Source organism: Erithacus rubecula (assembly GCF_903797595.1).
Source record: "Erithacus rubecula genome assembly, chromosome: 4".
Taxonomy (NCBI): Eukaryota; Metazoa; Chordata; class Aves; order Passeriformes; family Muscicapidae; genus Erithacus; species Erithacus rubecula.
The window spans coordinates 33,714,486-33,737,198 of NC_136686.1; the positions used below are offsets into that span (position 1 = coordinate 33,714,486).

A 22,713-nucleotide genomic window follows, 5' to 3' on the forward strand; every position below is an offset into this window, starting at 1 on the left:
CTCACAGAGTTTCCCATTCTTGCTACAATATTTTTCATGAAATCGAAAGCCTTTCTGCTCTTCTGGCAAACTACAGTTATTTGACTATGATAAGCTGATTGCAGAATAGTTCATCCCACATCCTGTGTAAGTGGAAAACATCACAGCAGTGCTGCCCATTCCTTCCTCTGCTCAAGGGAAACCATTGCCTAACTAGCAGCAAAGATGTGGTGAATGAACCCAGAAAACTAACCCACGAATCAGCACCTTTACTGAAAAGAAAACCTCAATCCACTTGCAAAGAATGGGGATAGCACAGACTTCATTTTTGTTCTTCCTCTACATGCCCCAGTCTGGGTTAAGAAGCCACAGAAGAAAAGTGGTAAGGCAATGAAGATCCCTGTATTCACCATTTGTACCATCTGTCCGTTTTCTTGACATGCTTCTGGATTTTTCAGCAGTGGGAAAATACCAGCCATGTGCTAAGAGTTCTTCTTATCTCTTCAAAAAACTCTTCTAAGAGAATTTATACCAAAAAGCTTGAGGATATTGAACTTGTTAGTGCTTCTGTCACAACTGTGAGTGTCAACTAGAACTCGTTCTTTCCTATCTCTGTCAGTCCAAGCATTGAGATTCCTGCTCCTACACTGTTACCTGACCTTGCAATATGCATCCTGAATGGCACTATTAGTCCCAGGTGCAGGGTCACCCACTGGCTTGGATTTCACCTCAAAAGAGCTGCTCAGAGGAGCTGAGCCCACTTGTAGGTGGGAGGGCTTCAAGAACTATTCCTCTCCTCTTATCAGTTCCTTCACCATCTGTCTCAAGACAGGGACTGCTCCACTGTGTCCAGGAGAAAACAGGAGAAGACCCTCACAGCTGCTCAGATAAGGAAGCACAAGGCTTTCCCAGCTGTTTCCTGTACTTTGAGAATCTTCCCTGATGGACTTTGAAAAGAGGCACTTATCTCTGATGGGCAGTTTGCTGTGTTTCATGGGCCAAGGATCCAAGCTGCACTGTCCCCACACAGACTTTCTTAGGCTTTTCTATTTTCCTTCATAGAATCATTAAGGTTGGAAAAGACCTTCAAGATTATCTAGTCCAAATTTTGACAGAATGCTACCATGCCCACTAAATTATATTGCAAAGTGCCTCATCTACTTCTTCTGAACACTTCCAAAGACAGTCAATCCACCATTTCCTTGAGGAGCCTGTTCATGTTTAACTCCACTTTCAGTGAAGAAGTTTTTCTCTGGACATGCTCCAGCACCTCAATGTCCTTCTTGTATTGAGCACTCCAAGACTGAACACAGGATTTGACCTTTGAGGATCTGAACTGAATGAGGATTTCAATACCAGTGTTGTGTACAGAGGGATGATCCCTTTCCCAACCCTCCTGGCCACACTATTCCTGATACAAGCCAGGATGCCACTGGCCTTCTTGGCCACCTGGGCACATCTGACAGGTTCAGCCACTGTCAACCAGCACCCCAGGTCATTTCTCACTGGACAGCTTTTCAGACACTCTTCCCCCACTTAACCTTCACTGCATGGGGCTGCTGCAACCCTGTTGCCAATAGAACCTGGCACCTTGTTGAGCCTCATACCACTGGCCTTGGCTCCTCAATGCAACCTGTCCAGACCCCTCTGCAGAGCCTTCCTAGCCTGCAGCACATCCTGCAAACTGACTAAAGGGGAGCCCTTGATCCCCTCATCTAGATTATCAACAGATATTAAACAGATCTGGCCATATACTGAGCCTTGTGGAGCACTACTGGTGACTGGATGCTACATGGATTTAACTCCAATCACCACAACTCTTTGGGCTTGGCCATCCAGCCAGTGTTTTACCAGCAAAGAGTACTCACATCCACGCCACGGGCTGCCAGTTTCTCCAGGACAATGCTGTGGTAGATAGCGTAAAATGTTTTATTAAGGGTTAGGTAAACAACATCCACAGCCTTTCCCTCATCCACTAAGTGGTCACCCTGTCACAGAAGGAGATCAGGTTGGTCAAGCAGGACCAGCCTTTCCTAAACCTGTGCTGGCTGAGTTTGATCCCTTTGTTGCTCTGCACCTACCATGTGATGGTGCTCAACATGACCTGTGCCAACACCTTCTGTGGCACCAAGGTCAGGCTGACAGGGCTGTAGTTCCCCAGATCCTCCTTCCAGCCCTTTTTGTAGATGGGTGTCACACTGGCTAACCTCCAGTCACCTGGGACCTCCCTGGCTAGCCAGAACTGCTGATAAATGATGGAGAGTGGCTTGGTGAGCTCTTCTGCTAAGTTTTCTCAGTGCCCTTGGGTAGATCACATCCAGCCCCACAGACCTGGGAGTGTTTAAGTGGCACAGCTGGTCACTAACTATGTCACTAACTTCTGCTCCCTGTCTTTGTCTTCTAACTCAGGGGAGTGGATACCCTGGGGACATCTGGTCTTTCTGTTTGAGACTGAGGCAAAGAAGGCATTAAGTAGCTCAGCCTCATCCTTGATGTCAGTATTTTCCTGCCAAGTCAAATAAAGGATGGAGATTCTCCTTGACCCTCTTTTTGTTATTAATGTATATGTTATTTTGGATGACGGTAGCTAGATTGAGTTCTAGCTGGAGTTTCTAATTTTTTCTCTGCATGACCAAACTATGTATCTGTACTCTTACTGAGTACATCTTGCTGCTGAGCATCCAAAAAACCCAGGTTTGCTTCTTTGTAAATAGACAAAATATTAAGATTAAGTAATCTACTGTGTTTTTTCTGTCCTTTGGGGAGAGGGGAAATGATTAACAACTTTTCTAAATAGGGAACTAGGTAAGGTTTTGCTGGGACTAATATACCTTTAGCTCTGCTTCCTACTCCCTGCCCCACGGGGCTCAGACACCTAAAAAAGAAAGCGGAGTTAGGGGTGATCCTGTTGCAAGCTCCTGAGGCCTGTCCTGTTGGCTCAGTATTTTTCCACCCTGCGCTTTTTTGTGAAATGTTGACAGCTCTGGAGCTGGCAAGCTGCTCGCAGTGCTTTCGCAGCCATGCTGGGTGTGAATGTGTGACACACTGCGGCAGGAAGCGCTCAGCGTCTGATCTGGCGATAACCGGACCTTTCTTCCAGGAAGAGGAGATCATGTGCTCCTGTACGTGAGTAACACAGGTTGTGAATGCCAGAGTCACAACACTTTGGGCAGTCTGGGGGCCTTTTGCTGCTGGGTTCCCAGCAGCCCTTTGGAAATGTCACAGGGGAGCAGCGGGTCCCGTTTCGAGCCCGTGAGAACACGTGCGTGCTTCGCAAACCCACAGAAACGAGCTGCGACCATTGTACCAGAGGCCAACCAAAGCTGAGTAACTGCACTCTGTGGAAAATATTGGTGTGGAAAATATCGAGCTGAAAGCCACAGGCATGAGTCCTTTCTTTATCTCAAGCCTAGAGGCAGCAAAGATAGCTGTCACATCTCTCATCTCCTTTCCAAGATACCTTGTTCATAAATAGATGTCACTCTCAGCCTCCTCCCACATCTCTTCCTTTTTTTTTTTTTTTTTTTTTTTAAGCGTGGAGAAACTGAAAGCAAGCAAGGGGTACTTGCAGTAAAAAATTTCCTCTGAAGTCAGATCTGATCAAGGGTTTGGGTCCTTGGTTGATTCAAAAGCCTGTGGTGACAGATGTGGTATGCTTGCTTAGATAGATCAGATTGAGATTCTACATTTTTTGTTCTGCTGAAAACACCAGAGGATGAAGATTCTTCTTTCAAGGAAAATTTAATTTTAAAAAGTAAGGTCTTTGGCACTGAGAAATACCCTTAGATAGGTTCTGACCCACTGTCATAGTGTAAATTCAGAAACCAATATATTAATACGTATGTGCCTAAAAATGCAGCTTATCCCTCATTATCTGTGGAAATTCTGGTTCAAAGTAACTTTTAAAAGTGAAATTAGGTCTCAAATCTCTTGAGCAGTTCTGAAAGAATTCCCAGTCAAACACTACAGCTTTCTGTATACATTTAATGTTAATCTACTAAAATCCACCATGAGACAACTACAACAATGGCTTTTGGTCCTTATGCAGTCCCAGACTAAACCTGGTCCAATGGCAGTGACGAAAAATATCTACCCCTGCCCAGCTGCCAAAATGAGCCCAGGTAAGCCCTGGCCCAAATGAGCTCAACCCCAGGTCGATGTCACTGGCTGGAGCTCAGCCCTGGGTCAGGAGTCACCCACTTATTGACAGAAATACTCTGTTTACTCTGCTCTAGCTGCAGAGGGGCACATACAGACCTGCAGGACTGTAAGCAGAAGGTTGTGTAGGAAAAGTGGCTGAGGAGGACCTGGGGCTGGAAGGAAAGCAGGTGCTGCAGGGAGGTGTGAGTGGTGCAGCTGAGTGTGGGGAGCCCAGCATCAGGAGACTGGGCAGCAAGAAGTGCAGGAAGACAAGAGAGAATCTCTGAGGTTGGCACTGAGAGGAACTCTGCTTTGCTTTCATCTGCATCAGCACTGTGGGAACCAGACCTGCTCTCTGCTGCTGTCTTCTCTCCTTCCAGCCATCCACCCCTGCCAGCCAGCATCTGCTCCATCCCTGTGCTGGGGAGCACACCCCAGTGGGACCAAGGAGGTGCCTGAGAATCGCAGCAGTTGCTCAGCAACTCCCTGTCCCCCGAGGCAGACAGCCTAAGCAATCTGCACCAGTCTCCTGGACTGCTCCTCTCTGCACAGCTGGACATCCTCCTACCCTCACTTTTTCTGGACTTCCCCTGCTCAACCTGCAGATCTCCTGCTTTAAGCCTCCAAACCCTCCATTTAAGAAGAGAAAAGCAAAAGCCATTGTGCGGGGTGCGCCGACCCAGTGCAGCAGGATGGTGCAGGACAAAGGCCGAGCTGGAGGGACATGGCACCAGGTTATCGATCACTGAGGAGACCTTGAGCTGGGTAAATAGATGTCCTGCTTCCTCCCCCACTCCCTGCAGGTGTGAGCTGGGGTGTGGGCCAGGTCTCACAGGCAGCAGCAGGCTTTAGAGGTAGGTCTGCAGCTCTGGGGGAAACCCCACTGCCTGCCATCAAATCTACTAACAAAGAGGCTCTTCTGCTGCTTCCTGCCCTCCCTCTCTGCCCCTCCATCTGCGGCTGTGTGCTTATGCCTGCTGTTTCTGAGGGGATGCTGTGGGAGTGGAGAAGTGCCCCTGCTCTCCTGTACTACCCAGTGTGGCTCCTTGGGGAGATCCTTCCCAGGGATTGCACAGAAAGGTGCCCCACAAGGAACCAGGGAGGGCAGTCTGTGCTGTGCCTGTTTGTACTGCCTGCCTCTCTGGAAGGGTGTGTTAGAGCAAGAGGATGTGTGACTGCTTGTCCGAGTGGGGATGCTCACCAGGCTGGGTTTAATGCTCTGGAGTGAGTGACATGATGCTTGCGTTCTGCAAAGGTGTTTCCATGTTGTGAGGCAGCTTGGAGGGCGTGAGGCTCTCTGGCAGGGGGGAGGAGGCTGAAAAGCCCCACTCACTCTTATCAAGTGGTGCCCAGTGGCATCCACATGGGCTAAAATGTTCATGAGGCCACAGCCACCTCTTCCCTTGGCTGCAGCAAGTCCCTCCCGTGCACTCCTCTCCCCATGTTCACACTCACCACTGGGAACAGAGACAGCTCACAGACACACAAGACACAGGAATTCCAAAGGACCTCTGTGCTCTACCATGCAGATGCATTCACATCCCTTTCTTCTCCAGCTGCAGAAACAGAAAACCTTTGAGGGCAGGCATGCACTATGTGGTGGCAGAGGAAAGCAGGAGGAAAGAGAGGGACAAAGCCAGTGTTAATGTGGCTCTCTGGGGTGATGGTTCTCACCCTCAGAGCATGGGATTGACAGAAGGGAAGCAGCCAGGAAGAAGCAAAAGAAGCAGCCTGGGGGAGATGAGGGGCAAAGGAAGACAGAAGGAGTCTTGGCACAAGCAGGTGGTGGTGAAGGGCTGAGCATTATTCAGGTGCTCTCTTCTCATTAGCTCAGCTATTGAGCCAGTGCCAGCACTGGCTTTGCCTGGGAGCACACAGCCTGGTGGGAATGGCAATGTTTGCTTACTTTTAGGGATTGAGATAAAAATGGCACAGCAGGCAAAGTGTAACCTCAGGTTCCCAGGCAGTGGCTGCTTTGTGCAACTGTTGCTCACATTTCAGGTCACTGGTTTTCTTCTGCATTGATTTCTAGATCAATGAAATACCAGTTTTAAAACAATTCCCAGCCTGAGAGGACAACACTTTTATATTCAGAGAAACTCATTATTGTGCTGATTTGCAGTTTTTACAGAAGCAAAACCCAGGGAATGCCTTTGAAAACCAAGGGATTACCAGGAGATGTAGGCAAGACAGTGTCCTGGAAGCCTGTCTCCCTCTGATTCAGCAGTTTTACCCACATTTGCTTTGAGCAAAGTCTTTGATGATTTGCACAGTAACCTCTTGGGGGCCATAGATCCTGGGAGAGGAGGACAGATTTGGCATAACACCCTCAGAGAGGGTGTAAAGGGAAACAGAAAAACCAGCCTGACCCTGGCATGCTGTGTCACCAGCCGCGCTGATGGAGGCCGAGGAACAGGAGGAAGACTCCAGCTCCCTCTCAAATGACAAATCAGAGACTAACTCACATCACTGCCTCCGCTATGTGCCCCTTGGGATAGTCCTTCTTGTGCTGGCTGGAGCTGCTGCAGCAACCTGGTATTTCCTAGGTAAAAATTCTCTTGTTTTTTGCCCCCAGCAGGAGGTGGGTAGTCAAAGCAATGCCCAGCCCAAAGCACATCAGTGACCTTGGGTAGTCTTAAACAGTCATACACAGGGGTAACCCCCTGTTTCCTATTATCACTGAGGTAACCCAGGGGTGTGTTCTCTGTGTCAGACTACAGACCATGGCACCTGGAGCCATCCATCCTGCAGTTTTACTGTGGCAGCCTGCAGGTCCTGAACCGCCGGTACTCCCCGGACCTCGGGCACGTGGAGTCCAGAGCCTTCTGGGTGGAGTCAGCCAAGCTCCAGAGCATGGTGAGGGCAGTCCATGAGCAGAGCCAGCCCCCAGGCTGCTCAGGGAGCAGAATGAGGCACCCCAATCCAAGGAAGGCTTGGTGGGCCTGTACAGAGAGAGGGGTGAGAGGTGGGATCAGGCACAGAAACATTGCACTGTAGTTATCAGACAATGTTCTCATTGCAGCTGAAGGAGCTGATTCATGCCACAGAGCTGGGTCGGTACTACAACTCCAGCACAGTGTATGCCTTTGGGTGAGTAGCACCAGCAACATATTTGCTTATTCCTGTGCAAACCTAAATTGTACTCTAGTGTCACTGAAATCTGCCCATGACAAACTTCAGGACAGTTCAGGTTCAGAATGGTTCCAGCATAACAGAGCTGGGGATATTTTGATGTTGCTGTTCCTCTCAGGTCATAATGGAAAGCCAAAACTGAGGAATTTTTCAGAGAGGCAAAAGTTCAAGAGAGTAAAAAAAAAGAAAAAAATCATTGGGAACAGATTAAAAAAAAAATTGTCTTGGCATTGTCAGTAGAAACTAAGCAGCTGGAAATTAATTTTTCTAATTTGAGAAAGCTATTTTATGGCCTGACTCTAGGCACCAGAAGGGAGAGGCCAGAATGCAGCATGGAAAAGTTATTCCCGCCAAGAGCCTGGACCACCTGGGAACAGGATAACAGTGGGATGTAGCAGATGTGGGACTACAGCTTTGCAGGTCATAACAGTAGAACAGGAGAGCAGAAATAATTTCCAGGCTGATGGTCATTTACTTCTGATTCTTTTCCTATGGAAAACTGCACTCCTACATTTGTCCTTCACCTAAGGAACATTCCAACTTTGATGCAATTCTGTTTGAAAGAAAGAAAAGTTTCACTTGCACATCTTGCTCTAGCCTTCTACTGAGCAAAGATGTGTTTCAACATCTCCTTGCCCTCCCCCAGCCAATTTTCTCTGCCAGCTGGTTGAACAGAACTTTCCCAGGCGCACTCTCCTGCAGCTTTAGCCTGCCCAGCATTAATGGGTTGTGGAAGGTACTTGGTCATAAATCATCCACTTGTCACCACTGGGAGATGAGACAGTGAAGTCTTTAGCTCCTCTTCTCAACCCCTGGTCAGTAGTACCCAAAGGTCATTTCTACCTGAAATGATACTACTCATTAGACTAGTCTTGATTAATTATCGCATTAATTTGAGCTCATATGGTCTTCACTAAAGCCAGATGGCATGGAAAGGCTTCTTCCCACAAAGCACTGACTCACACCATGGATATTGCAGCTCTCCTGCCCCACTCAGAGAGGTTCCTCTAGGTCACAGCAGCAGAGCTGGGAAATCTACACAGATATGTCTGATTTGTGAAAAAAATGGTGGGGAGGATGATTCTCCAAAGTTTGTCTCTCCAGTAATTCTGGTGAGGAAGAGGAAGAATATTTAACATGCTATTTCTCTGTTAGGGAGGGAGCTCTGACCTTCTTCTTCTGGTTCACCCTCCAAATTCCTGAGAGTCAGCAGAAGGAGGCAACTGCTGAGAGGGTGAACACGGTGCTCCAACAGGAGCTCTCCACCAGCTTCAACAGCTCGGGCAGCCTGTCCTACCAGACAGAGTACAGGGTCAACCCAGACTCTCTGGTTCTCCTGGGTAAGTACCAGCTGCTCAGCTGTGGCTGGGCAGTCAGAAATGCTCCATGATCTAGAAGGTTAGGAGAAAAGGCCAGGAGTCTATTGAAGGAGATAGAGGAAACCCAAAGAGGACAAGGGAAATAGTAAGGATCAGGAGATTCTATTATGCACAATTTTTCCTGATAGAGAAGAACTGAAGTTTGGTTAAAAAGAAAAATCCTTTCATCTGAAGGATTAAAATTATTGGAGATACACCTGACCACAATCAGATAGGTGATTCTTTTTTTCACCCATCAGCTTTGGCTTCTGTAGAGCAACATCTTTGACGGGTCATGACTTTGATCAGCTCAGCTTGAAAATACCAAGCACTTAGGTTTCCTACATTCCTTTGGGAGATTATTCCAGACTATTTGATAGAGATAACAAAAGCAACATATCTGAGTCACCACTAAGTCTTCCTCTGAGACAAAGCATCATTGTCACTTCAATGATTTTAAGGATTATTTATTGTTGCTCACAGTGAAGGTCACAGGCTGTTTAAAAAGCCACCCATGCAAAACTACTCCAGAGTAGATGTTAGGAAAAGGACTAGGGATGCATATATAGTCAATGCATATAAGTCCTATTGAATTTATATTTGATCTTTGTAATGAGGCTTAACTTGTCAGCCTAGTCTGATCCTTCTTACAGAGTTCCAAATCTCACAGATTTTAAAATACATTGTGTTTCTTCTTCCCTCTTGGGATTCCTATTTCCAAGTTTCTTCTTCCCATGAGATGTTAAATCTCCAAGTTGTTTCTTTGTTGTTGTTGTTTTTTTCCCCCTAGACATACTATCTTGCGTTATTCTAAGATGAAGCTTTCTTTCTTTATTTAACTTTTACCCCCACATCCAAATTCTTTTGTGGGTCATTTTTGGTGCCTGTAAAGAAAATTCTATAACCTCTAAATGACTTTCACTCCCTCACCCAGACCATCATTTTAGTCAGAAGCTGCATTAACATCTCATCAAGACATCTCCTCCCACAGTTACTATTAGTTCCTCACTTCCACTTATGGTTTGTTTCCAGCATAGCAGATCCTATGCTCAGAAAATTTAAATGAACTTTCTTAACAAAGACATCACAAGGAAATATACCAAGTCCTTCCAAGTCAGTCCACCTAGTATTTTCCTTTTATTTGCTCACTTCATAATGCAATTCATAAACAGATTAAAATGATGGTGCCATAATTTCAGCTGTTCCCAGTTCCCTCTTATTTGATTTGCATCTGTTTCACCATCTTATTCATTTCAGCAGACCACACTTCTTTCTGTTTTGGACTTAACACACCAGTTGTAGTTTATCTCCTTCTGCTTTCCCTAATCCTTTCCCTCTCCAGTCAGAATAACTGATAACTGAGACAAAAGCCAGAAATTTCTTATACTGCTGAGCCAAGTGACTTAACCTCTGGATTCATTGGCCCTGTACAGTTAGGGTGTAAAAACAGCCAGCTAATAGCAGGTCATTAGCATTCATGGCTTTCTGACAGACTCTTACCAGCCTGCTCAGCTCTAGAGGTTCCCTCTGCCTTGAGACACAGAGCTGCAAACCAGCAGCAGTTCCAGACTAGCACAGGAACCTCTCCAACCTCTCCAGTGCTTTATTTTTGCTAACAGGCACACTCACCCCAGTACACTACCTTCCCTCTTCCCAAAAAGTCTTTCAGGACTTCCTGTTCCCTGCAGGAACTCGGTTTTATTACCTTCAGATAAGGAAGTATTTACTACCAGCTCTGCACAGACTATTCCCTACAGGACAGGAGCTCAACTAGGAGCCTGCCTTATGCCTGCAGGATCCTGTTTTCCACAACAACTGCTTTTGCCATGACAAAAACACTCATCTCTCCCCACAGATTGGCTTAGAAGCTACAGAAAACCAAAGCCCTGACCTAGGCAAACCCGCAACAACAATCCTCACACCCAGCTGACCTCACAGTGCCTTTTATTTTGGCAATTTTTCCCAGTAGCACCTGATCCCTGGTTGATTCCAGTTCAGCTGGGAGGCTGGAGAAAAGCCCAGCTCTCTTAAAGTGCTATCCACCCTGTGACTGTTTTGCACAGATCTGTAGCCCCTGCTGGTCACTTTCTCTGCAACTCCCTTCTCCAAATGTGAACTCTATAAGGATGTTGAGTAGCTCATTGCACAGTGGTCATCAAAAGAGAACTCCTTCTCCACCCTCAGTGACTCTCATATGCCTGATTGTGCATTCTTTACAGTGGGACAGCAGATGGTGAAGGCTCTGGGAAGTGGGGCTGTGCCCTGTGATGTGGCTGGCAGAGGAGGGGGATGACTGCCTGAAGCAATGCCCAGCCCTCCTGGGAAGGGGAAGAGGTTCTGGGACAGGCACACCAAAATGGGCAAGGAAAAAAAACAGAGGAGTCTCTGGTGGGGTACAAAGCAATAATTAGGGCTGTTGGATTTGGGTCAGGGGCACAGAAATTTCCCAGAGAGATGGGCTGGGGAAGGCATGACTGAAACATGTCCCTGAGAGCAGACAGAGAGGTGCCTGGAAGATGCCCCATGCTGATGTTGTAAGTGAGCTAATTACATAAAGAAGGAAGGGAATCCTCACCTGTCATGCTAAGTTATCAGATTATCTTATTTTTTTAAATTCACTCTATATTTTTGTTTATCTTCCTTTATATATTTTCTTTCTAACAGAATCCAGTGTGAAAGACATAGTAGTGCTGAAATCCACCTTGGGTAGGCTACCTTCTCCTTTCCTTTTGAGTTCATTACTTTATGGGGAGGGATTTTCACTGGGGACAGAAACCTTGTTGGCCTCCTGGAGTTGTAAATCCTGGGAAGGGGAGAGTAGGGAACACCAGTGCTGCTGCTTGGCCAGATCCAAACTGCATGACTCTATGTACTGGATGGCTCTGGGCTGAGATGCCAGCTGCCAGCAGCAATGCAGCCACCTCAGACTTGTCCTGGTCCTGATGGGAACTGTGAAATAACTGGGTGTACTGGTACCACAGTGCTGATTCCACGCCCCATGCAATGCTGCTGAGCAGGGTGGGGGTTTCCTGTGTTGCTCTGCACTGGATCTGCCTCATTTAGGAGTCTGTTGTCTTGGCAATGTTTGAAGATGCTTTTAGTAATTTCAGGCAGTGTTGTAAGTTCTCTGTCTGGCAGCTTGCATTAGATATGCCATTAGAAGCTCACCTTTAAGCTGATATTTACTCAAAAATCCTGATGTGAAAGACTTCTGAAACCTGGAATTCAAATGAGGGAGATCTAAAATCAGGAAGAATATGGGGCTGGAAGGAGAAAGAGGTGAAAAAGTAAATAAAGTGGAAGATAACTGTGCTGTGCTGCTTAGAGAAACTGGGACAATGGTACAAAAAGAATCAGTGCCACCACAACATACGCAAAAGTAAACCGAGACCATTGGGATGAGTCAGCCTTACCCTAAAAAAGGGCTCACACTGATGTACCAAGAGACAATCCCACACCTTAATTTCTCTTACAACCACATCTGTTCCAGGTTGCTACAGGTACAGCTACGTCCAGGAGGATGACATCCTAAGGCTGGAGGGCCCTGACTACCTGGCCTCCAGCTGTCTCTGGCACCTCCACGGCCTCAAGGGCTACATGATCAAGCTGAGGCTGGAGTGGACTCTGCCTGACTGCAGGGACCGCCTGGCAATGTACGACGCAGCCGGGCCCCTGGAGAAACACCTCATCACCTCGTAGGTAGCTCCTGAGCAGGGGGAACACGGTGGGGAGGACAGGCAGGCTGGTAGCACACACCACAGCAGGGGAAGGTGCCATCAGAGGGGGTTCTCCTTGATGTACAAGCTGCCAAGTCACTGATGTGCATGTGTCTCACACCAGAGAGCTGTCACTCTTGTTTAGTTTAGTTGGTGCCTTACAACTGCTGTGTGTATATCACACAGATATCCATTGCTTCTCTCATTCTTCTCTTTCATTTGCTTGTTGCTTGCTTCAATCCTTTTATTTCTTTCCCCTGAGGATCTATGGCTGCAGCAGGCAGGAGCCCATTGTGGAAATCCTTTCATCTGGCCCTGTCATGTCCATTGTGTGGAAGAAAGCCATGTACAGCTACTATGACCCCTTCATCCTTTCAGCACAAGCAGTGCCCCTCGAAGGTGAGGAAGGCTGGAGGAGAGTGGCTATAGTTACAGGGAGAAGATGGGTTTTCTCCTACAGCATCACAGCTCCTAGAGGTCCTGCATCCCTGTTAGGAGCAGAATTCATTCTGGATTGCAAGGGTGGTCAGTAAAATGCAGGTTACATGGCCTCCCTGAGCTGAGGCTGATCTGACAGAGGGCAGGGCTTTGAATGTCTGTATTTGCAGCTTGTGAGGTGAATATAACTCTGCGGGAGAGCCTGGAGCTGCAGGGGAAGATCGGCACCCCACACTACCCCAGCTACTACTCACCCAACACACAGTGCACCTGGCACATGATGGTAAGAGCCAGCTCCACAAGAGCATCCACCCTATCCTCAAAACCTGGGCAGCACCCCCAAGTTGTAGACACACAATGCAGGGTGTGCAGCCAGGGCTCTCAGTCAGATCATCATGAGAACAAGAAGAGGATGACAGCCTGCCCAGCCTCCACATAAAGAGTGTTCCTGAAAGGGAAGAAGTCTAATATTCATACTGGCACAGAGATGCAACTGTTGAGGTGGAATCTGAAATCTGATCTCCAAAGGAGTTCTCCAAAACAGAACCAGATTGATAGGAATTGATGAGAATTTCCAGGTTTTGACTCCCTGGGCTGTGGCATGGCTCCAGTTTAGAGGGTGCTTCCTTCTGACCCGCAATGTGGCCGGACACGACTGCCCTTCACATTTGCTCTGTTTGTTTGTTTCTGGCTTATGGAGTGTGCTGTAACACTCCTAGAGCCATCTGCCCTCTGCTCTGCACCCCCTTGTCTGCAGGTCCCATCCCTTGACTACGGGGTCACCCTCTGGTTCGACGCCTACGCACTCAGCAGACAGAAGCACGACCTGCCCTGTACCCAAGGCCAGTGGATAATTCAGAACAGAAGGTGTGTGGTGGGGTCCTGGTTTCTGTCTCTCACTTCCCACCTGGGATAAAACTGAGATTAAAACTCTGCAGGTTCCCTGCTCACTTTAGCCACCATATCTGAGCAAGGAGCCATACACTGAGCTACACTCAGTGACTACTCTTTGTGCTTGCCTCCTCCTTTTTTGCTTGTCTTGTTCACTCTCTCTCCAGTGAACACATTTCTCACAGATTTGCTTTGAGCTACCAACCTGCTTTCCCTGTCTTGCTGTTTGCATCAGGCTTCTTAGTTTTCTCCTGTGTGTGTAACCTTGGTGTCCTCCCACTCCTCCTGTGTTTGCAAATCTGCCTGTCACCACCTCTGCAATATTATCTCTGTGTGCTATTGCCTTGCACCCACCTCCATACAGATCTTCCCCTTAGCTCCATATCCTCCTGCTTTGACTTCAGCCACTTCCCTGCAGGACTTCTCACAATTACCATCCATTTGTAGCTGGGGCTATTGTTCACCGCTGCCCAGGTGTGAAGGATGGAGATCTGTTGTGCTCCCATCTCCTCAATGCAGGGTCTGAGATAGATGGACCTACAGCTTTTGGTTTTCCTCCCACTTATTGCAAATTTGCCTGTTTCCCTCCAAAACCTCCCCCAACCCACTTCATTAGTGCCTGGTTCCTGTGGAGATAACTTGTCTTCCTATGAAGGATCTGATCCAGGAGTTATGTTACCCTGGTGTAGGATCTCCACTTTTTCTCTCCCTGCCTTCCTCTCTAAAGCAGTCAATGCCACAGTTTTTACAGCATGGTTTTTCCAGGAAGATGATGAAGGAGAATTTTCTTACACTATAAGAACTGAACTGCTTTGCATGGCCTGATCTTAGTGCCTGCCAGAAAGTGGAAAATTCCAGACATTGGAGGGTCCCTCTGGATTCTGTATTTCATGCACACTGAAGGCATTTTGTAATCCTGGGTCACCCAGAGCACCCAGACTGTGTGACCCCCTTCCCACCCCAGCCCCACAGAGCCCCCTTGCCCTGCCTTGTTTCCTGCCTCCCTGTCCAATCCTCCTCTCCTGTGTTTGCCCCTAGGTTGTGTGGCTTGAGGACCCTGCAAGCCTTTGCTGAGAGGATCCCAGCCACATCTTCTGCTGACATCACCATCACCTTCACCTCTCAGATCTCCTTAACTGGCCCTGGTGTACAGGCAGCTTACAGCCTCTACAAGCAGTCTGACCGTAAGCTTGGCTCTTCCCTGCTCCTCACTGGGGGAACCAGCAGCCCCTCTGCACTTGGCTTGGGCTGGGAGAAACACAGGGCACGGCCTGGGGGCCCTAGGTGCCATCCACCCTTGAGGAAGATGCTCAGAAATCAGTGATGAACCTGTGAGCCCCCCAAAAGGAAAGGCAATTACGTGCAAAGCTGCTTCTGCACATGTGGCGCTGCCTCTTGTGGCCAGAGCATCGACACAACGAAACCCAAGGTTACAAAATTGCCTAAATTCATGTCAACATCACAGACTAGCCTCAGGAATGCAATGAGACAGCACCTCTGCTTGAAGCAACATTTGTTTTGATTACAAGATCTCTTAGAGAGAGAGCTGTTTCCTGCTCACCTTGGAATCCGTGCAAACAAGACATAAATAAAACCACACACAAATACACACATATGCAAATACCACCCACAGTCTGTCTTTCCAAGGTTTCACCATCTCCCTCCTAAAGGGTGCCAGTAAAGCACACCAGTCCCTGAGTATGTGCACCTGTCAACGTGTCTAACAACAAACCTTTCAAGGTCCCACGTAAGTTTTGATGACAACTCCAAAGAGCCTGTTTCAGCTTTCTTATGGCATTCAGGAGATATGAAACAGCAGAGATCCCAACGTATGGTGTGCCAGACAGGTGGTTGTCCTGGATATTGCCCACTGTACAATGCAAAACAGGGAAAGATCTCTTTTCCCTGGCGCATAGCCTGGATCCATATGCCCTGTTAAGAGCAGATTTTGGGGAGTTTAGTGAGCTCTGCCAGTGCTCCTGTGGTCAGGAGGGTGTGCAGTTCCACCCTTTCAAGGCATGGTGCTTTGCTGCCAGGAGGTTTCCAGTCACTGGGGACTAATTACTGTCTCTTGGTTTCACAGCCTGTCCTGGGGAGTTTCTGTGTTCGGTGAACGGTTTGTGTGTCCCAGCCTGTGACGGGATCAAAGATTGCCCCAATGGGCTGGATGAGAGAAACTGTGGTGAGTCATTTCTTCTCCCTGCTGCTCTCTGGTCTCAGCAAGGCACAGCCCCTTGTTCCTCTGAAGTAGGGAGAGATAGGTAGGATTTGGCTGGCCAAGGCACAGCCTTGTACCTCAACTTCAGGAGCTTAAACCTTTGCACCATTAAAAGTCTCATCCCACTGCTGTATGGCTTTAGCCTGCTCTGGAAAGAACTGTTATGTTCTGGGTCCTGTCACAGCACAGCCTTCCCAGGGGAGTCCCCTAGTAGCCAAGAGCACCAGCAGACTGAAAGAGACCCCCTACCCAAGCTGTCCCCCACCTTGTCCTGCTTTCCTCCCACCCATCCTTTATAACCAAGCTCAGCCCTGGCCTACAGCCCCCTCTGCTGTAACACCACTCAACATCCCCCTCCCTGCTCACACTTCCCCAAGCCCATGTGCTGCCTTTCTCTCTCCTTTTTCCCCTCAGGCCATTTGTGATGCTTCATCTGTACAGATCCTCACTCATATATTTTACCCCAGTTTGGGAGCATCAAAGTCCTTGACCAGCCTCAATTGGTTCTTCATGCCAAAAGCATTAGTGTAGGCTCCATCCTTAGCATCTCAGAACTCCTGCAGAGCCCCATTCTCATAGGAATAGCAGTTCATTCTTAGACATGACACCTAATTCATCTATTCTCTCATCTCTGGTGTGATGGGGGCTCATAATATTTCTGCCACCACTAACTTTTCATTAGCTGTTTCCTACAGATGTTTTGTTCACAGATAAAGAGCCCTGAACCACAGGAGAGAGTGACCAGTTTAGAAAGATTCAGATGAAGGTGCAGGAAAAGTCTAAAGCCAAAGGAAGGAGAAATATTTCTAAGAAAGCTTTAATTCAGTGCTAGAAATGTGAGAGCTCACATAAGATTGCTAAGGTTGGGTTTTGTATTGTCTGCAGTGTTGCTGACAATGTACTCTGTCCCAGCATCCAGCTGTCTCACATCAGGGTTTGCATGCTTCCCTCCTGTAGACAGGGATACATTTGCATCCTTATGAATATCTAATCCTTTCTTGAATTCCAGTATCTCTTTGGCCCCAGGGATATCATGTCATTCAGTTCCACAGGTTGACACAGACCAAGACTGACACAAACCCCACACTTTCCCAGTGTTTTCCAACATTGCTTTATATTTGAAAAATAAAATAGAAACATTATGGTTTCCATCCTTTTCTTATACTCTTTCTACTAGTGCATCTCTGATTATTCACTCCATGTTGGTATGGTACAATCCCTGTCTTTAAAATCAAATGCCTTTACATGCCTTTAGTCACCTAGAAGCTTTGTGCTATTAATGAAGAAATTATAGTCACTGCAGTAGGAAAATGGTAAACATAAACCGAACAAGTTCCTGCTATGGAAATCTGTGAACAGAAGTCAAGCTCTGTGGAGAGCAGGCAGCTTAGACCCATCTCCATCCTCCAGTGTCCATCAGAACTCATGAATATTGTGGAGTCCTTTGTTATTCAGGACTCTGCTGCAAGGGGAAATGCTGGTCTGTATGAAACTGACCCATGAACTGGGGTTGACAGCAAGGCAGGAGGAACAGTGACCTCACCCGACAGGATGCAGTCCCACAAACCCCTAAGAAGGCAAGCAGACCAGGACTGGTGGTGCTCACTGAGGAGTCCATGGACCTCAAGGCACGTACACAGAACTGCGGCAGGTCTGAGGCAAAACAAGAAAGGTTAAATCAGCAACAGCAAAGTACAAGACAGGGTGCAGGCACACCTACAGTGCAGGTCAGGCAAAAGCTGCACAGCTGCACAGGTGGGGGAAGAGGCTGAACAGACTGCAGGGCTTATGACCCTCACCTCACACCTTGTCTCACATGCCTCATTCCCAAACCCTGTGCAGTGTGCCCTGCGAAGTTCCAGTGCCGTGAGGACAGCACTTGCATCGAGTTCAGCAGCGTCTGCAACCAGCAGCTGGACTGTGTCAACGGGAGTGATGAGGAGCACTGCAGTGGAGGTAGGGAGGGGACAGTGCTGGCATGACAAATGCCAGCCCCCGTGTCCCAACCAAGGCTGCTTGGAGAGTACATCCCACATGTGACATAAGGGCACCATCTGGGAGATAACTCCCCCAGCCTCCTCACAATGTTTGTGAGCTGTTTGTTTGTTCAGGAAATTCCCTGTCATCATTTCTGGAGTTCCCCCAAGCTCTCTGCTGCCCTTTCTCCTCATTTAAAGGACTTCAGGCTGCATCTACAACCAGCTGCCCTCTCTCAGCCTTGGCTCCCCTTCCTTTTTGCAGGAGTGCCCTGTGGTCCCTTCACCTACCGCTGTGAAGATGGGACCTGTGTGAAGAAACCCAACCCCCTGTGTGACACCACTGCAGACTGCAAGGACCTGTCTGATGAGAACCACTGTGGTGAGGAAATGATCAGCCACAAGCCAGCCAGACAGGTTCAGGATGACATATAGCTGCAAGTTGCCCTGTTTTCTCCTGCCACCCAGAAGAAGCACCCACCCTCTCTTGTTCCACAAGCTTCTCCCCACCTCAGTCCCACAGTACCAGTGCCCCTGCTCCATCCTGCAGTGGCAGGGACAGCAGCAACTCAGCTCTATGCTGAGTGTGAGCAGGCACTTGCTCTTGGGGCAGCTGCTCCCTGCCTCCTTCAGGCAGAGGCATCAAGCCAGATAGACATGTCTCACAGGTCAGGTTCAGCCTGTTTGACCATTGTGTTGGCTTATATGCCACTGTACAAAGCTCCAGCCAGGAAAATCACCCATGTCTGCATGGCCACTGGCAGGGAGAGAGTTTATGTTTTGATTTCCCTACTTGTTTTTTTCTGGAGCCTCGGTAGGCAGCGAAAGGGAATGACCAGGAGGTTTCCTGACAGCACAGCAGTTAGCACAGTCAGCATGCTGCCCCAAAGGCATCCCCAGGCTGCAGATGGAGGTGGGGAATGCTGGGAGGGAGTGCTCACTAGACCTGTCCTGGGTGATACATAAAGCTTGTGCTAGCTGGGTAAGACAAGCAATTAGAGGTCAAACTCTTCAGTCAACTAAGTAGGAAAAGAAGGACAGGAAAGGAACATATCATGTTCCCTTCCCTCCCTGAAGTATCTGCTGTGTCTCCTCCTCAGACTGTGGGATGCAAGCCCCTCTCAGCAGGATTGTGGGTGGTATGAATTCTGTGGAAGGGGAATGGCCATGGCAGGCCAGCCTGCAAGTTCGGGGCCGCCACATCTGTGGGGGAACGCTCGTTGCTGACCGCTGGGTGGTCTCAGCCGCGCACTGCTTCCAGGACGAGAGGTAAACCAACAGGGGGGGTGCTGGACAGAAAGATGGGCATTGCTTTCCATGTCATGCATGGCTGGAGGCTCTTCTGACTGATGAAAAGGTCATGGGGCAGCTGCACACCCCCTGTGGCCCCTCAGCCATGCTTCTCCACGGCTTGGAAAAGAAGAAAGGGGTATAGACACATTCAGTGTTATCTGGAGGTGTGTTCTGGGGAAAAGGGGCAAGGCTGGGACTCACAGGGCAGTTTTGAGGGGACAATGAAAGCAGAAGATACTGCACAGCTCCACCTTTGTTTTGGCTCTGTGTTGTCCCACACTGTCACAACAACGGAGATGTCAGCTAGGATGGGGTCAGCATTACCTGCTAAGTGTGCCCTTGCTCCTCTGCTGCATCCTACAGACTGGCCTCCCCCTCCATCTGGACCGTTTACTTGGGCAAATACTTGCAAAATGCTACTGGCCATACAGAGGTGTCCTTCAAGGTTATCCATCTCTTCCTCCACCCTTATTATGAGGAGGACAGCCATGATTATGATGTGGCCCTGCTCCAGCTGGATCATCCTGTGGTCATCTCACCCTTAATCCAGCCCATCTGCTTGCCTGCTCCTTCTCACATCTTTGAGCCTGGCCTTCATTGCTGGATCACTGGCTGGGGAGCCCTCAAGGAAGGTGGTAGGTTCAAGCTCTCTTGGTGGCCTACTGCGCTGAGACAGAGACACAAGTCCAATGTGTCATAGGCAGAACAGCTTCTGTCCATCCCAAAACATTGTGCCTCCTTCACTCCTTCTGATTTTGGATAATAGCTTGACCAAAGTTACCTGCTGAGTGCCCTACAACCTCATGTGGAGAGGCAGGCATGGCAGTCTGGTAATCTGTATGGGGACAGCATGTGTTTCTTCATCCAAAAATTAGAATAGCCCTTCAGGTCAGCTTAGTGTCTTCATCCACTCACAGTTTTGTTCCAGCTGCTTCCTAATTGTAAACACTCAGGAGACTATACAGAACTGGACACTCCTGGTTTGTACTCTTAGACAGAAGAGCTTAAAATCCATTTCAGTGAGAAACAAACCCAGGAGGGGTTGTTGACAACCCAGAGGTTTCCACGAAGCAGAACACTCCTTGTGCCAAAAGCTGAAATGCCCACAACATATCCCTGTAGGGAAAGGAATGAAGGGGAATTTTATGTGTTTCATGCAGAAAAAAAGTGCTCTGTTGCAAGTCAGAGACTGTGATACCAGTGGAGAGCAGAACAGAAATTTCAATGGCAGGTTTCAGCATGCAGTGAGGTGAGCATGGGCTAGGGGAAGTTCCACTATAGCTCACCTCTGCTACTTTTGGTGTTCTACTTTTCAGGGCACATCAGCAATGTTCTGCAGAAGGTGGATGTGCAGCTCATCCAGCAGAACATCTGCAGTGAGGCTTATCACTACATGATTACTCCCAGGATGTTGTGTGCTGGGTACTACGAGGGCAAGAAGGATGCCTGCCAGGTGACAGAAGAGTTGTGGGGTCAGGGTTGACTACCAGAGGTGGGATGTGTCCCATATGTGTGCATATGTGTCCCAAAAATGCAACCCACAGCCTGAAATGAGGGGGAAAGGCACTTTCCCAACACTTCCTCTGATCTAAGTGGCCAACAACAGCTCTCATGACCATTTCATTCCAGCATCCTTGCCTTAGACAGGATCCAAATATAGTTAAATTACCCTTCTCTCATTTCAGCCCATTCTCTACTCTACCTCCCACTTTCAAGTCAGGTGACTACATCAGTCTCTTACACTCTCAGCCTCTTTAGCACCTGTACGCAGTAACTTGTCTGTTCCTTCACTACTATCAATCTCAAGGAATTCCTCTCTGCCATCCCTCACAGAATCCACTTAAATTCCAACAAACTTTCTTGTTTGCCACATATTTGGAAATGCCATACAGACCAGGAGGAATCAGTAGAACAATCAGCTTTTTGGGACCTGCCTAAGGGGGAAGAATTTGCATGATGAAGGAATAACTGAGTCAGATGTTTGCACTGGAGGCTGTTTTTGACATCAAGCAATGTTGCAGATGTCCCAGGCATGAGATGAGGGGATACAGGAATCTGTATACATAGGGGCTCAAAGACAGCATAATCAGGCAGCAGCAAATGCTGGTGGATCACCATCACTTCATTCTATTTTTCTTTTTTCTAGGGTGATTCTGGAGGTCCACTGGCCTGCAAAGAACCCAGTGGCAGATGGTTTCTGGCTGGTTTGGTCAGCTGGGGAATGGGATGTGCACGTGCAAATCACTATGGAGTATACACCAGGATCACTCAAGTGCTGGGCTGGATGAACCAAACCATGAGCTGAGAAAAGTGCATCTCTGTATTCTCCCCATCACACCTACACTCACATGGCACTCATTCCTGATCTTGCTCACTTGCCTCCCAGAGAAAGAGTGTGGGATGTTGTCAGACCCAGGATGCTCTTCTGAACGGGGTAAAAAAAAGGCTGCTGCAGGGATTGTAGAGAAGAGCAGCCAGACCCTCTTCTTCATTAGTGCTTCCCAAAGAGCATCCCAAGGGGTTTTTAGACTCTCCATCCAAAAGCAGGGAGAAGGGAGGCAGGTGGGAGAGTTGGGGGCAATGACATGATACACAGCAATAGTCCCAAGCTGATGGTTTCTGAGAAGAGGGATAAGGGGAGTTGAACTTTCCATGAACCATGTGATTCAGCCACAGTCTTATGCTGGAACATTTGCTGAAAGAAAATGTGACTGATGTAGTTAGAGATTCCAGTAACTGTGAAATCAATCTGCCTCCCTCTTCCTTCCTGCTGCTTATCCTTCATCCCCCTTCCCCTCCCATCACTCCTCCTCTTCCATCTCCCTAATTGCTTCTTTTCTTAGCTGGCGTGTGCTGCTCAGTGTGCTGTTCAGCTCAGCCAGGCAACTCTTCACGTCTCACTGACTCCCAGGCATGAGTCCAGCATTGCACCCCCAAGCACGTGTCCTGCCTCCCGCTGGAGCAGCACCCAGCCTCCACTGCTGCACCTCCCCCAGTGAAAATGCTGGAGCAGACTCCCATCCCCTTCCCTCAGCCCTTCTAAATGCCCTCAACCTCTTCCATCTCCTATCTCAGGTAATCCAGCAGGTGAAGGAGAAGGCTTCAGGGCACAGAGTTTAAACTGCAAGTGCTGTGGGTTTGGTTTTTTTTAACTAAATGTGTGTGCGTGTGTGTGTGTCTGTGTACATAATTGGCCACTCTATGGAATTAGAAATAAAATTAATTTGAGGATTTTTTTGGCTCTAGTTTGCCTCACTCTGCTAAAAATTATCTTGAGGTTTGTATGTTTTTGACCAAGCTCCACTCCTGGCACTGGCAACCAGCAATAGTTTCCACACTCCTGCCCACCCCCCAACCCCAGATGTCCCTGGGGTCGATGTTTGCTAGACAGGTGGTCCTCACTTATTGTTATGATTTAGAGGTGCAGATACCAATAAGCAGACCTGCTCTTTAGCCCAGCTGCCTGCAGTGGGGATGCAGCACAGACACAGTGGGAAGCACCTCCAGCCCCCAGAAGACAGGCACAGCACAAGCAGCTTCTGGTGGCTCCAGGTGACGAATCCAAACTCCTT

The 22,713-nt window shown here is 48.3% G+C and overlaps 1 protein-coding gene across 3 annotated transcripts; it reads left to right on the forward strand.

The window, feature by feature from the left end:
* Positions 1 to 4,222: 4,222 nt before the first annotated feature.
* TMPRSS6 (transmembrane serine protease 6) lies at positions 4,223 to 22,319 on the forward strand. Of its 3 annotated transcripts, none has more exons than XM_079303258.1 (18): positions 4,223 to 4,973; positions 6,510 to 6,665; positions 6,833 to 6,975; positions 7,142 to 7,209; positions 8,407 to 8,591; positions 11,274 to 11,315; positions 12,100 to 12,304; positions 12,588 to 12,724; positions 12,934 to 13,046; positions 13,521 to 13,630; positions 14,693 to 14,838; positions 15,738 to 15,833; positions 17,715 to 17,828; positions 18,114 to 18,230; positions 18,949 to 19,117; positions 19,505 to 19,776; positions 20,458 to 20,594; positions 21,288 to 22,319. In XM_079303258.1, exons 2-18 carry the CDS (start codon positions 6,518 to 6,520, stop codon positions 21,444 to 21,446), a joined length of 2,361 nt encoding a protein of 786 aa, XP_079159384.1. In that variant the 5' UTR covers positions 4,223 to 4,973; positions 6,510 to 6,517; the 3' UTR covers positions 21,447 to 22,319. The 3 variants fall into 3 exon arrangements, with proteins under 3 accessions (XP_079159384.1, XP_079159382.1, XP_079159383.1); XM_079303256.1 differs by having other exon boundaries at positions 4,224 to 4,973; positions 15,738 to 15,836; XM_079303257.1 differs by having other exon boundaries at positions 4,224 to 4,884; positions 15,738 to 15,836.
* Positions 22,320 to 22,713: the final 394 nt, after the last annotated feature.